The 15,875-nt window shown below is 43.9% G+C and overlaps 2 protein-coding genes across 2 annotated transcripts in view; one reads left to right on the forward strand and one right to left on the reverse strand.

The window, feature by feature from the left end:
- The window catches only part of T265_03602 (hypothetical protein), a gene marked incomplete at both ends in the record, with an annotated part of 7,850 nt that extends 3,576 nt beyond the window's left edge, over nt 1-4,274 (forward strand). Inside the window, 2 exons of the mRNA XM_009168137.1 lie at nt 3,917-4,036; nt 4,065-4,274. Coding sequence (XP_009166401.1) covers nt 3,917-4,036; nt 4,065-4,274 — 330 coding nt within the window. The remainder of the gene's footprint in view (nt 1-3,916; nt 4,037-4,064) is intronic.
- T265_03603 (hypothetical protein) overlaps nt 676-15,875 on the reverse strand; it is a gene marked incomplete at both ends in the record, with an annotated part of 49,703 nt that continues 34,503 nt past the window's right edge. Inside the window, 4 exons of the mRNA XM_009168138.1 lie at nt 676-1,236; nt 3,269-3,586; nt 5,576-5,788; nt 8,836-8,954. Coding sequence (XP_009166402.1) covers nt 973-1,236; nt 3,269-3,586; nt 5,576-5,788; nt 8,836-8,954 — 914 coding nt within the window. The remainder of the gene's footprint in view (nt 1,237-3,268; nt 3,587-5,575; nt 5,789-8,835; nt 8,955-15,875) is intronic.

The following is a 15,875-nucleotide window of genomic DNA, read 5'->3' on the forward strand; positions in this document are numbered from 1 at the left end:
CAAATATATTGAAATAGAGATATCTGCCCCTCTTGTTATGTGTTTTGCGCACATATATATATATATATATATATATATATATATATTACTGTGTATGTTACGGTGATGTTTGATGCACCAAAAAATGTTTCAGCGCTCACCTTCCAGATATTCATCTGCAGGCTTATTGTCGTGGACCAGCGTGAAACACAACAGCTTCACTGAGAGTGACGTATCTTTACCATCAGAAAATTGAAGTCTTCGACCCCTGTGACATTAGATCCTAAATTGGTATCATTTTCTTGGTGGACATGAACGGCATCATTTAGTCAGCGTTTTCCGCTCCCGTGTGTGCTTAAGGGGAGCATTCAATATTGATTCAAAGGAAACTTGAATGAAGAAGTATTTCCATGTGACACGGCTATACAAATATCTCAATAGCAGTCTTCTGTGACCCAGAGGCACTTACTGGGGTATCCGAGACATTTTTGAGATCGACTAATCCCATCTCAAGAGAGTTGCTTTAGAGTGAAATGGGTAAAGTTAGTTACAGGCCGGGACCATGACATTGCATTTTCAGACAGTTGCGCACGTGTTAGTCAGCTGTGGCCTTGAGACCATTCAGGCATCCTGCTTAGGAGATACAAAGTAGTGCCCCAGACAATGCCAACAACAGTATGTAAAATGCGTCTACACCGACGGAGTCTTCGACTAAGTGTGGTCTCAGTCTGAAGTTGTTGCTGTTCGAACTATTCAAGAATGCAGGTTCGATCATGGCCCGAAGATAATGTGAACGAAGTATATCACTCAACAGGGAGGTCAAGATTAGCTTGGAAAAATGGAAATAGCATTCGAAAAGCGTAACAGTAGTAATCGGATGAAGGAAAAAGGAGAATTTTATCGCACACAGCCAAGAATGGATGAATAAGAAAGGCCCCAAGTTGATATGTGAGTACGCTTGTCATTCATCAAGAAATCCCTTCTAAGAGTAGTTCAGAATCTGTGGAAATTTGCAAGCGATGATCGACGTGGCTGAGCTACGTTAGGTGGTGCTTGTGTGCTGGCGGCGGCAAAATAACGTGACATGTGGTCCAAGTCACCAATAAAAGTGGTCGGAGATACCACGTGTGTCCCCCCAATCATAACTTCCCAGTTCCAGCCCACACCACCACCACCGGCAACGACAGCGGTGGGCGGTGTGTTGGGCGTTCGGGCCGCGGTGTGCCGGTCACTTGCCGCCAATCGCGTTTCGATGCACTGTAAATGACAAGAAGTCGATGAGTAAGGTGGCGCTGTCTGAATGCGGAAATGACTCAAATATTGTGAAGCATATGCGGAGAAGACCTCTAAGAGGAACATACTAAGCAGAGGCGAATGATTAGTTGGAGTAGTTACGGTACTGAAGCTACACAGGTAAACTCAAACTCGGGTGTAAATCTAATGTGGATCTCGAGGCGAACCATTTAGCCAGAACCAAACTCGGGGTTGGTCAAGAAATTCGGCATGCATAAAACAGTCCTCATTTTGTGGTGCGAATATAGCCACCATAACGGATGCCTTTGGCTGTAGGCCAGCCCGCTATCTTGAGGGTAGTGACATGGTCGATGCTATCCGTAGAGGAACGTGAAAATCGAGGAGATATTGATTCCGGGGGTTCTGCCGCCAGTGGAAGATGACATGGCCCTGTACCGTAGCTCACCAGATGGTGAGCAGTCAAACTAATATGTATACGCCGCCAACGAATGCCCAGTGAACAGCAGGACCCGAGTACGAATCAAACACCCAACCTGAATACGTCATCTGACAAACGCGCCAACACTGACCGCTACGAAGGTGGGAATTTCACCCAGTTTAACTAGTCGAAAAAACACCCGATGCAGCATTGGTGCCTTGAAATGTTACACGAAGAAAAACTGGAAATTCAGCATGGGTGACATGGGTAGGCACGGAAACCTACGAAACAGTCTTCCGTGTTCACTCCCACGGGTCGTGTACCAGTTGGTATGTTTACCAAACCTTACTGAAATGATAGCATGTTCAGTTTCCGAAGCGTAAAGGTTGTAAGGATACCATATACCTAGTAAGGTTGTTATTTCTAAAAATCCCGTCTGGAGGGAACGACCAAAGTAGTCAATTTTGAGATACTCTCTCCAAGGGAGGAATCAATGGAAAGAGAGTACTTTTTCTACGAAGAGGTTGCTGTTACTGTTGGTTGTGTTATCCTCCCTTGTAGTTTTTGTGTACATTATTGAGAAGACTTACAGGTTGTAAATTGTTCGTACTGAAGGTCAAACTTGAACCCTTCTTGAAATCGATGGCCCTCAAACCTCTCTAGTTATAAACCCCTCATTTTATCTGCATGGTAAGAACAGTAAAGATTTAGTCCTGCAGCAGTGAAGTCCCCAAAAAGGGACCACTACCTTGAAGAGCATACCACGGCGATCCCCTTGGGACACGGCTCAGTGCACGAGACCTTAGGATAGACCACTGAGGTAGAGGCGTAAAGCTATACTTTCCTTGGGTGGCCTCACCGTACAAAAAATGTAACGGTAATTGGATAGATACCAGCTCATGGACATCGGGAACGGTCTAACATAGCCGAGAAATTTTGAAGGACGCGCGTCTATTGCACTGAAAACTACAGGTCAACGAAGTTTTGAAAATGCAGCCGGTTGGTTTTGATTTTTCAAGCATTAGGATGGCGTTCGCCGTTTCATCGTACAACTGAGGACCTCAGAACATCTTTCAGAACACGGGTTTTATCTTCATTCTTTTTAGTGATCAGTGCTGTTGACTAGTTTCCATTACCATGGCACATAGCGCCATCGTAAAGGTCTTTTGAAGACCTACTCAGGGCAAACGGATTCCGTTATCAAATCTACCTGCAAGTCACGAAACTTCATATCGAGTCCATCGATGAATTGTGCAACCCAACATGAAATCAAGGTAAAATTATAACGCTCCGTGGAAGAAAACTTTTCGTTTTATGTGAAGTATTTTTTTATCTGTCGCAGAGAACTTGGGTTGGGTTCGTCTGGTCTGAGATGTGGTTAATCGAACCCACCTTGTCTGATCATATGAGAGCACTTAATTGTTTGGCCATCCAATTGCTCGATCGTGAGTCACGGCTGCCTTCACGTGATCACGCGACTAGAAGGTAATGACTTGCTTTTTTCCGGGCACTTCGTTCGCCTGCCTAAATTTCTAGAAAGCACTTGAGCAGGCTTTTATTGAATACAAGAGCATTCTGACATTTACTTGAAATTCATTTCATCAGTACTGGAAATACCTTTTGAGTCATTTGATAAGCAGTCCTGACCTCGGACCAACAGACTCCACCAACGATACACACGATCAAGCGAGGTCCACAATGACTCGATTTGTTCTTGCCAGCGTCAGAAAACGTTCCAAAAGCTGAACTTGGGGATAGAACATCCGAAGCTGTCCCCCTGCCACCAGAAGGGCCACCAGGTTGAAATCGCGCCGAAGGACCGATAGCGGCCTTTGGAGAAAACGCAGCCGGCGCCAGCGAATTCACAGTCTCTATAGGATTCCTTCCAACTAGAAACGTGTAATGTGACTTGCTGAGTTTTCCCTCTATTGCTTCCTGAAATGTACATAAAATTGCAGGTTACATTCTCTCCATTTGCAGCACATGATATTCTGGTCAAATTATCTGCTACATTTCGCTTTGAACTCAGGTAGACAAACCGTTACTGAAGATGTATGGCAGTGAATTTACAATGGTTTACAATGTATTCACCCATCACGGACTCTAACTGATTTGTGCGTCCCATAGGGATAATTTATTTCGACCAAAGTTTACTTGGGAAACTACCAATTTACTCTGGAAGTCGGTGTCTAAAAAATCCGGCATGTAGATAGCTTTTAGAAAGCCAAAACATAAAATAAGTGACCCAGTTTCTATGGCTACAAGATTATACCAACCAAGGTGTTGTTCGATTTGGTGCCATCCGTTTTGGGTGAACAGACGCTATGGAGAATGTTCCAACTAAATTCAACTCCCTCCATTCCCGGGGGCGAGATGGCCGAAGTGGTTAGAGCGCGGATTTACTAACCTGAAGGTCCGCGGTTCGAATCCGACCTCCGCCACTCGACTTCCCCTGTCTAGGCTTGGGCAACCTGGCAGTATCCCAGCCCTCGTGCTCCCTTCGGGTGGCATGGCAGCTAGGCACCGGAAGGGTGCTACAGCTGAACGCTCTTTATCTCCCTCCATTCCCAGGGCGATGACAAAGCCTGCTGACGCTATTCTATCTACCACGGCAGCTTGTTGATCGCTTCACTGAAGCCAAAATGGTTTTCAGGATTATCTGTGCACTCTCATAGTACGACCAGCACTGGACTGTCCAGTCCTCGCGCGAAATAAACAAGACTGGTCGTTAGAATACGGACAGGATACGCTATTTGGTCGTGTTCTTAGCAAAAGTACCGTAAATGATCAGCATTACGTGGTGGCTTCAAGTGATATGCAGTCAGTTGAGTAAATTGTCACAAGTCACAAATAGTGATCAATCTGCGAAAGGATACGTGCATGGATACCGATCAAACAAACTGACGGATGGTAACACGTGTGATGATACGGTCATTCGAGAGAAATGGTGCGGCAATTCTCTCATGGTGCGGTTATTTTCGCAAAAAATGATTTGGCCGGCTTATTTGAGCTGTTATTTTAAAGCGGATCTACAGATGTGAACAATGTGTACAGCAAAAAATAGGCTGTTTGGCCACTTGTATAACTTCGCTTTGGCGTATCTCCCATCCTCTGATCTACGATACGATTAAATCTTCGCTACTATATCTACATTGCTCTCAAGAAAACAGCCTAAAATTTGGTATTCAACTTAGTCATTGTTTATGCAGAACGCTTCAAAATTAACAATTCTAAACCGCGAACGAGAAACCGTGACGTGACTGAAAAATATCAAGATATCCGTTCTCAGCAACTTGAGACCTATTTACAGTGCAACGTCCCTCGAGTCCACTGTAGATTACTTAAATTAAACTGGCACATCAGCAGTCATCAGCGAACTATCTTCAACACAGATAAACAAATTTATGGGAACTCAGCTCAATGATTGTGAGTTATGTAACAGGTCGAACGGTTTCAATCGGCTCGTAGAAGTGAATTCAGACAGAATAGTCACATAAGGGGAACGAGGGTTCGCTTCACTTGGCTTATGCGCCCAAAAAAACAGTTTTCCTGAGAATAAGAATTACGATATGGTCGTAAGGTATTCGAAGCCTTGGATGTGAAAGTACTAGTAACAGTGTGGATGGACCACGTCTGACAGAATCCCAAGATTCCAATTTCCTAGCAAAGCAGCTGAAAAAACGACCGAGCCGGGTGGTTGAGACTCCGGGTCTCGTGTCCATGAGTAGTCCCATAGCGTGGCTTACTTGATACATGCTCAGATACAAGGGTAACCTTCACCTGACCCATGGAATCCAATGAGTATCGAAAAGCCATCGGACATACGTCGGTAGCGAGCTAAAGCGCTACTATATTGTTATTGTTTTGGCGAAAAATAATAGTCTACGAACAGGTGATGCACAGATGAAGGTGAAAGAAACTCACCTCAATAAGGTCCACCAGATACGGTGACCACCTGGAAAATGCGTAGGAATTTGGGTCCACCCGGTCTTTTCGGTCTCCTCTCATTGGGAGATAACGTTGTACACGATCTGCAACACTAGCAATACTTGGCAGACGCTGTACACATTCACACTGACTGAATTGGAACGATGAGGAACTAGGTTGTGCAGTGTAACCACCAGTCAGCGAGCTTCGCTTGGGAGTGGAAATGTTTAATCGAACGTTATTTTTGTCAAGCAACTCGGTACAATGTACGACGAAGCATAAGTGATCAAACTGGTAATTATAAGGAAAGATTGATGGGGCTCCCGAGAACCCGTGAGGATAAAAAAAATGTATCCAAAGTGTAAATGTAAGTGTGCTTGAGGTAAAACCGGTTAGGTTTATGTGTTGATGGGTCCCAGCCCAACAGAACGGAAGATGAGTGGCTGTAACTCAACGGTATACAAACAACATGTTCGTTCGGATAGCTGGCAAACGATGCTACATTTGGTGGCCACCTCAGTTGTGTTAACAGGGGCTTATGTAATTAGTTGTACTCTAATTGACGTATTTTGGCTCTTTTAATCCCTCGATGCCGTAGCACCAAATCCATCGACGAAATCACAGTCAGCTGCTGCAGAATTTCGTGTTATGTTATGGATAACCTGAACAGTATACACTACGAAAAAAGCAATTCTGACTCAATAGAACCGCTGGAAGATAAAATCGTGCAGGGCTACCCAGAATCATATACAGTTTGTCCCTCAGCTACGTTTTCTAATTTGTAGTTGCTTAAATAAGAGAGACTGACTGATATCTAGGATAGTTCAACCAATAATCGCTAACCGATGATGTTCATAAAAACCGTCGAGAGCGGTGGCTCGTGAATCTATCAATCATTCAAAAATCCAATTTATTACGTAAACTAAACAATCCAGCCTTGGCAGCCCTTCGGTGCACAGCTGCGATGCAACTCGAACGAAGCAAGACAGCTTAGACACTGCCTAAGTGTTTGGGTCTGGAGAAAAACAATCGAAAAACTCGTGTTGCATTTGAAGCCTAGTCAATAACTGTGACCTGAGCCTATCTCAAGCTTCATCATTATAGAGTGCAACATCCTTTATGAATGCAAGAGAATCCCAAGCGTGCTCGGCGCCACAAGACTGGGAGTTCATGACAGGTGGATCAATCGGTCGATACAATCAGAACAGATATTGGATAGTTGTCGTTGGAGGCGCTGGGCAAACAAACCCATCGCTCGGAAGTGAACATGTACGTTCATTCGGATGTGAAAATTCGGGTGCATCCAGCGAGCGATGGTGAACTAGTGGTAACACGCTTGCCTCGAATGTCAGGTGCCCGGCGTTCAGATATCGGCACGACCAGGGATACCCACGTCTAACGAATCCCTCTTCGGTATGCACAGGAACTGTTTCATCAACAGTGATGCGAACGCAAATCATTCTAAACCTGGTAGTTCATAAAAGAAACTACTCACGAGGTTGCCGAAAGCTCTTCGATAGCTCACGACCGATTTTGTCCTTTTTTGGGCTCACGGGGTAGGCGCTGTTGAGGAGTTTTCAATCTCCTTATAAGTAGGGTTTTTTTCATTAAAATATACGGCGGTATCTCGAATATCGTCCTAAATGATATATGGGGCGGTATTTGGGAACAAATTATTCAGTTGAAGAATACCACAAACGAGAGATTCAGCTGGGATTCAAGTGAAAACCAGATTGGTGTGCGAATGAGTGAATAATTCTACTGCTCGGTTCGGCATGCGCCCTGCTCCTGCAGAATTTCAAGTGATATTACAGTGGATGTGATCGAACCCAAACTTCATGCCTGCAGTTATGTGGCATATGAATTCACTTGTCTGGGCAGATGCACAAATGCCGACAGACTAAATAATTTCTCGAACCAACAAAGTCGATGTGTCATGTGCCGACTTCCGTCATGTCTGGCACCAATGCGACAGAAGTGCGTCTGCCAGGAGAAGATTGAACACCACTGGAGGGTGAAATGTTCTATCATATGGATGAGACGCTGCCGCTGTGGGTGAAAGATGTTCGAATACTGTTTGACCACTGGTGTCCCCGAAACATCTTGCGGGTGTGATAGGAGCGTCGAATAAGATAGGAGCAACCATACACCATTCGGATTGCGCAGTGTTGGCTTCAAAGCATACGGCCTAACATCTAGGGTAGCTCACTTCCCGGTTTGTCTGTGAAGCAATAAAAGACCGAAGTGTTATTCAGTGGTTCTCTCTACTGGAGAAATAACACCCACAGGACAGTTTAAAGTTCCCGATGGTACACCTTCTTTGGAGGAAAAAGCTATTAGCTAGAGTGAATTTGATTGTACTGAGAGGTTATTATGTTTTTATGAATGAGTGTGATGTTCCGAACCAACAGGGGCGGTTTAATGTAACCGTTATCTAAGACGATACATCCGGAAAATAGACGGATGAGAACTACCGAAGGTTTCTGCCTTATCCTATCGTTAAGTTGGGTGTGATCAACGACACGAACCTTTCGCTTTCCACATATGTCGAAAGAACAAGGGTCTCCATGTATCAGTCTAACATAAAAAGGAAACATCTTGAAACATTATCGTCCAATTCGCCGCAGTCCGCTAATCTTGCTTTCTATCGAAGAACGAAAACCATCTCACCACATGCTCTGATAATGTTAGCGTGCAAATTTCGGGGACGCGCGAGTTTTCAGCCACAAATCAATTGTTTGTCCTCTACTCTCACCTCTGAGAATGAATGGCGGCGTGCTGGGTTCCGATTAGCCGTAAGGAGAAGCACATTGTAATCAAAAGTGACAATATACGTGCATCAGTCGTGTCACCAGAGGACTAAGAATCTGAAGCCAACGACGACCTTGGGGTTATGCTGGTGTGCATAGACAGGCATGTTTTCATTTCCCACACTACCGAAGTTCCGGTTCGGTACGATCGGAAGAGGGATCCAGGTTAATCAGGTAGTATCTTCTTTCCGGTGAGATTCATTTGAAGGGTGACGTTCCATTTCTAAGCTGACAAACAACGAGATACTTTCCGAATTCGTTTTTATGACGGTTCTGGCTTCCCAATTGAGGAATACCATGTGACTTATCATTAACAGAAAATACGCCAGATCCCTCAAGTTTTCACGAAAGATACACAGCTGGACTACTTTTTTGCATGACGTGAAATAATGCTAATGACAGGAAAGAAAGTTTGGGAAATATGACATTTGATGCCACGCAACTTACCTCCGGGTGAATGAGCTGAGCGCCAATCAGCATTGAAAGGCTAGCAAACAAGGCCTTATTCACTCGATCAACTCTGGCAGTGCTTAAGAGTTTCTCCAAGTGAGTCTCTGAGATTCCACCTGGCCAAATGAAAACAATGGAAGCGAGAAGTGTCCAGTGTAGTCACAAAATGGTACAACTGCAACGATCTGAAGGTAGTAAAAAAAAACTAGGCGAACACATTTAACAACACAGCTCTGGGCTTCTGGACAATGTGCTATTCCATAGTCTCCATTCAAAACGTGCTGGTAACATTGCTGATGTGGATAAGACCCGGTGTTTATTTGTTTTCAAATAGATTGTTTCTTAGGGGGTGAAAAATCCCCGTGTATCCTTCAGTTTGGTGACGACCAACACTAGAATATGTAGAGTAGGGATTTCCAACACTCAACAAAATAATAGGTGATCACAATAATTGCGTGGCATCGAATCAAGAATCATAGTCGGACAACTGTGCAGTCAGTTTATTGGTTGCACTGTACAGGGCTTTCATGACGACTCCTTTGAGGCTAATCGAGTCCACAACTTTGATGCCATTCAATGTTGACATGTGAAATCAAACTGGTTTCGCCCCTTGGAACGAAATGGTTAGCCAAAGCTTCTCAAACAACTTCGAAGAAAGAAAGAGCATGCTAATAAATGTGAAAGATGCCCAGACGCCGATGCACACAATTTACAATGGTGACAGGAAACAGGGAAATTTAAGTACTCTTTTATGTCCGAATTGATGAACCTGAGGTCAACAAAAGATGCATGGAGCTATATCAAGTTTGGCTGTAGGGGAAGATCCGGTACAAACATTCGGTGCCCGGATCGGACTGCTTTTAACGCAGAGTTTCTATCTTCCTCTCCATCCTTCAATTTGCTAGCTCTGTTGCTTTTTTAAATACCCACACGATACACATATCTCGGGAGTAGTTGATACGATAATTTTGCTCAACTCATTTTGCGGCACCGAACGCATATTTTCCTTTCAAGGTTGCCTCATTACCGTGCTTTCTTACACAACATGATCTTCAAAGCGTTCACGCACACAGACTTCTAAAATATGCTGATGACTTGAATTTTCCTTCACCATTTCTCTTCAGTACGAAAATAATCGTTTTGATATATTTTGGCTGATCCTATTTATTCGTCCACCGAAACAGTTCTACTATTCGGCCTTCCCAAATTAGAGGAATAGCGTTTTCATTTCGCTCCAGGCATGGAGGACCTAATGAAGTGCCATCTTAACTGAACTATGCATTCGCCAAGAATTGCCATTTCCAAGGGCTAGGAATAAGTTTATCTTACCCTAGTTGCGGTTAATTACAGTCCCAAAGCTGAGGAATCTCCTCTTCCTAGGTTAATTAGTTATCTTCCAAATTTTCTATGAGGGTTTGTGCGTTCCGTCAACTGTACTGCCACGCCGTCGCATTTCCTGAGAACCTACGCTTGCTCGAACAAGACCCAAAACTTATATCGCGGACAAGTTTCATTGTCGCTTTCACGCTGGCATGTAACCTTCTGTTTATTTAGAATTTCGTTCACGTATACCGAATGGTGCGTCTCGTCCCGTTCGTTTTGACCTCTTGTCTACAGGTAAACTAGGGATGCTTTCAATCACACTACCCTGCAAACAGCATGCAGTTACCTCACCAACCCCAAAACACTCCAAATCCTGTTTCAGCTAGCTGTTCCTACTCCATCACTTTTTGTGTGATTTTGGCCTGTAGTTTTTAATCTATGGTGACGGTCCGTTGACAGCTGAACACAGAAACAGGACTTAGAAGACTATCTCGTCCATCTAAATCCGTCTACAGCTACTTGTTTTATTATGACCGAGACGCAACCGGGTGACGAAGCTACAGTGGGTGGCAGAACGCTAAGGTTATCGAAACGCACACTCATTGCAATACGATTGGCTACCTCGTGAAAACAATCACACGGACATTTTTCGTCAAGGAGTTCGTCTACTCAGGCGCATTGTCAGTAGTGAAACACACCCAGGCTTTTGCGACCTACATACAACACAACGCTATGGAAAGAAGTCGATGTCAAACAGCCACAGTGCACACGTAGGCACACGAGCAGGTGTATGATGCCATTCTACTGAGTAAATATTTTTTAAACAAATGCACGTGCGGCGCATACCTTCAGAAATCCTAAGCGGAATATCACATCCTAATAAGAAAAACGGAGTAGGAACTACGTTGAGAGAGCTAGTCAGCAAAGTATATCCCGATTCGTAAAATCGCGAAGTGCCCAGAGAAAAACGGATACCTAAATGAATGTCACTTTGGTATCCTCCGAAGAAAACCGTTGAGACTACAGAGCACCACTCAGTACTACGAGGAATTCGTCCCTCCGAAGAGCCACTGCATTAGTTATTGGCTCATTCGACAAACTCGACAACACGAATTATGCTCGGGGAATTTATACAGTAGATTTATTGGTTAAGATGGGGATCAGAAAATGGATATCGGTAATGGTAAGTGACAGTGACAGATGCTAGCCAATCATGAGCCTAACAGCGTCCACATTCAAGTTACTGCCTGCAGTGCATAGCTATCCCCCCACACACACACACACTATAAGGACAACCGTAGACGCAGTCACCTCCGATTTGTAGATATCTTCAAACCTATTGGCCACTGATGAACGAATCTGTGGTGTCTGTCACTGGGAACAACTGTGAAGCACGATTTGTGCAGATCTTGACACCAATTGTTGAGCAGGGCAACTGTATTCCATGAGACACATGGAATATGCTCGGCCTTTTTTAAGAGCATATCGCAGTGAACTTGGGAGAGGAAGAGGGAAAGTTAAGGCTATAAGAGCAAGCAAACAAACAAGCCACTCTCACACCAAAATACTATTCAGTTTGTCAGTCACCAATGGAAGGGTTTTATTAATCAATCTACCCTAGTCCATGGAGAAAGCTTGTTATAAAATGTCGGGACGTCAGCAATCATTATCACTAAAATAGAAAAAAACAATCTGATTAACATAATGTATCACACTAGCAAAGACCGGCCACCCTTTTCGGCTACGTTGAACGGCCGGAGATACTTGGTCCTGATCATGGAACAGTTCACAGCGGAGGCTTTCGGACGATTTTGTCAGAGAATCAGCACCCAACAACCAGGTAAGCCCCAAATTGACAGCCAGACTGAGCAGTCACGGTTTTTCTATTTCCATCTTTCCAGGATCAGCAAGATACAACTGATGAGCCTCAACAAGTGATACATTCTGATACGTACAGGTGTTGTGAAAGACAGGAATATCTACTAAACTGCTCCCGAGTAGTCAAATTTCACGACAATTTCATAGCGTGGGCTGGAATAAGGAACCTTCATCATACGCACCAGTGTGGCCAATAATCGAGCAATGCTGTGCCGAACGGTGGGAACTTAAAAAAACACGGGAGATATTGCTGTATCCGCGTGATAAGCATCAAACAAGATGAGACATGCAGTATACTCATTTTGAGGGCCAATCCCCTCTATCCCGGTAGTGAGACTTGAGATGTTCTATGCTTCTCAAGGAGACGACAGTATAGTATAGATACGATAGATTTTACACATACCAGCAAGAATTTATCCGTGTCAAGTCAAGCTACATAGAACACACCTGAGTTAATTGTAGGTGGACTACGTGGTAGCATCACACAAAAATTTACTGATATGAAACTGTCCACTGCGATGTGCCTTTTAGTGAGTTATCCAAAATTCTGTAAGAAACAGCAGTGTTTACTCGACATCAGTGCAAGTTGTAAAAAAGGCGAGACAATGAGGAGGGTAAATGAATCTATATTGCTAAACATCACCATGAAATAACGATTTTCACTTAATGTTGGGAGAAGCCGGATGTAAGGATGAGCAACGGATACATTTGGGCTAACGGCCTTCCAAACGAGAACCAATGTAGTGTCATTTCCGTAAATAGCACTAGTGGGACCAGGTCGAGGTGGACCATCTGAAGAGGTCCCTATTCTGGAATAGAGCTCAATGAGACAACCGAGCACACCCTACGTCAAAGATTTTTCTCTAAATTTGCTTTGTATGTCTATATTTCAACGAATACTATCTATCTAATCTCGTCAGAAACCTAATTCTCATACAATGGACATGCGATGTTGGTGTGACCCTGAATACTCAGCCGATCTGTGGAAACCCGATATTTGAAGCAAGAACTCTGTGACTTCTCTAGTTGTTCTGAAATTAGTCTGCCATTACGCAACACTCGTTGCTTCACTTCGTTGAGTTGTTTCTGAGTAGCTGACGATTACCTACGACAAAGCAGTAGATCCGAATTCCTTGGTGTCCACCTATTGGTTATTTATCACACCTGTAATCGAACGCGATCCAAAAAAGGACTTATTTTCACTTTGTAATCACGTATGTCGGTGAAATGCACAGTTAAAGCTGGAGGGTCAACATATATGTAGTTCTTCACGCTTTTACCACCAGAAAATAATCAATCTGTATTAGCCTTGAGGAGAGAACCTACTTATCAACCGCCATGAAAGTGCCGGTGGTTTGAGTCGCACTATGATCAGTGGAAATCTGTCTGTAATGAACTTTCACAAAAAGATTTAACTTCCATAGTATCACGAGGTTTGGTAGGCCATTCAAAGACAAAATGATCCAGTCCATATGTACAGGGGCGGATCAAGGAAACAGCAAGTAATTCTGTGTTCCAGTTTATTTTTTCTGCGATAGTGTATCTCTTGTATTTATATTCATTAGGCCTTATATTAGCTCATCTCTTCGAGTGATCTGATCAACCTTCTTCTCACCATCGGGGGGCAAGATCCTCTATTGCTCGTGAAGTTATCCTCCAAAGAGTTGCGCGAGACATGTGGATTACAAGCCGTACAAACGACCTTCGATCGAGCGATTGAGCCCACAATGCATGTGAACGTTCGCTGCCTTGGTGAGGACAATCAAACTAAACCACTGACCTCACTCTCCGCGGTGTATTTCTTTATTTGACGTACTACACACAGAAACACAAAAGGATCACCCACATTGTGAGAAAAGCTCAGTTGTCTCACTGATTAGACAGTATCTGAATTGTTCGCTGGAGATAATCGGTAGAGCCAAACTTAGCTTTGAATATGCTAGCTTATCACAGGGGCGAGATGGACCAAGTGGTTAGAGCGCGAATCTACTGACCGGAAGGTCCGTGGTTCGAATCCGACCTCCGCCACTCGACTTCCCCTGTCTAGGCTTGGGCAACCTGGCAGTATCCCAGCCCTCGTGCTTCCTTTGGGTGGCATGGCGGCTAGGCACCGAAAGGATGCTACAGCTGAACGCTTTTAGCTTAACACAGCTAATGTATTTCCATGATAAATAATGCTAAAACTTTCGGATTTCTAAGAAAAACGTTCTTTGTAGGAAGGTAGTGGAACTGAAACTGCTAGAACTTCCCGGTCTTTTTTTTTCGTTTGGTATTTAACCCACCAACTTAATGAAAAAGTTCGCTGGAACGGAGGACAGTGATCCCTTTAGGGGATGTTCTTGTTTGGGAGGGAGTAATTGGAGTGGGACATTGTAACTCAATAAGACACCACAAGGAGTTGTGGAGATCGTTCAGCTTTGTACAAACCCCAAAGAGCACTATAGAAGCACTACGCTTTGCCTTCTGTTCTGGTGCACGTGCTTATAAATTATTATTATTCAAGTACCGAGAGCCTACAACCATTGTAACAGTATTGACATGACGTGTGCCGAAGCACTCAGCACAAGAAGAAACAATCAATGTAGTTTATCTATTCCGCTATATGGTTATTATATAAAGCCCGATAGGACTGATATTTTTGGAACAGCAGATCAGGTAGTATTATGGCTCATCTCATTGCGACAATCATCTTTAAATGTTCTGAAACGCCTTTCGGAGTTCCAGCTTCCTCCAGAAAACACAGAGTCGACGTTGTAGTGCGCCCTTAAGATTTTTGGCATAAAGTCCGGCTAGTCAACCCCAAACCGATACGGTTACTGACTTTTCGTGCGTACTTTTTCTCTGTTCAGTGCAAGTTTGTGCTTGTGTCTAACTGCATGACTACAGCGTGCAACAAGTGGGTCAATAAGAACAAAATTAAGATACTGGTGTAAGAAAAAACAAGTTGTGAACCTCTTCGCTGGGTCAAGTGCTGAACAATGATCTCCGGCCCGGTACTCAGTTTAGTCACAGTTTCTTCTCTCAAGCACACTCGACTGTATCGACGCAATTTTACGGTAGGTAGCTACAACGTTCAAGCAGGGTGGAAAGAAAAGCTATGCGGTAGCACTGCGAATGAACACAAACGGAGTCCTACAATGCAGACCCTAAGCCATAGATTTGTCTTTATGTAATAAGTCGTTCCGATGTTGCTGTTATCTAGCTTAGACGCGCATTACTCTGAGTAGATGTGCAGCTACTGAGATTCCGATTGAGATTCCATCCTATAACATATGTCAGCCTACGATTAAAGGCCCATAGGCCCTCCACAGCTGTTTCATCATTATTGAAAATCGGTAGCAGCGTGCAACTCAAGAATATTTATATGAAGATTAGGAGCAGTCAGAGAGTAAGCTGTCATACAATAACACTAGTGAGCAGAGGATTCCTGTTGGTTTTCAGTTGGATTGAAATTACCAAATCTTCTCTTGCTATCAACATACGTAGTTCAGAAGCAGGAATAATCCACAAGTTGCGTGAAGCTCCGATTTGAGACGTTGTCACTCGTGAACATATGGGATGAATTCTGTGCTTGAAGAATGAATGACGCTATCTCCCGTCTGAGTGCGATTTAATCACCCTGCTGCTCAGCCGTTCGGCCACGAACGACACGTGAAGCTCTGAGACGTTGTCACTCGTGAACATATGGGATGAATTCTGTGCTTGAAGAATGAATGACGCTATCTCCCGTCTGAGTGCGATGCGATTCCCCTGCTGCTCAGCCGTTCGGCCACGAACGACTTGGTTTTCAATTACTAGCCATATATATATATATATATATATATATATATATATAT

This window comes from Opisthorchis viverrini (assembly GCF_000715545.1).
Source record: "Opisthorchis viverrini unplaced genomic scaffold opera_v5_55, whole genome shotgun sequence".
Lineage (NCBI taxonomy): Eukaryota > Metazoa > Platyhelminthes > Trematoda > Opisthorchiida > Opisthorchiidae > Opisthorchis > Opisthorchis viverrini.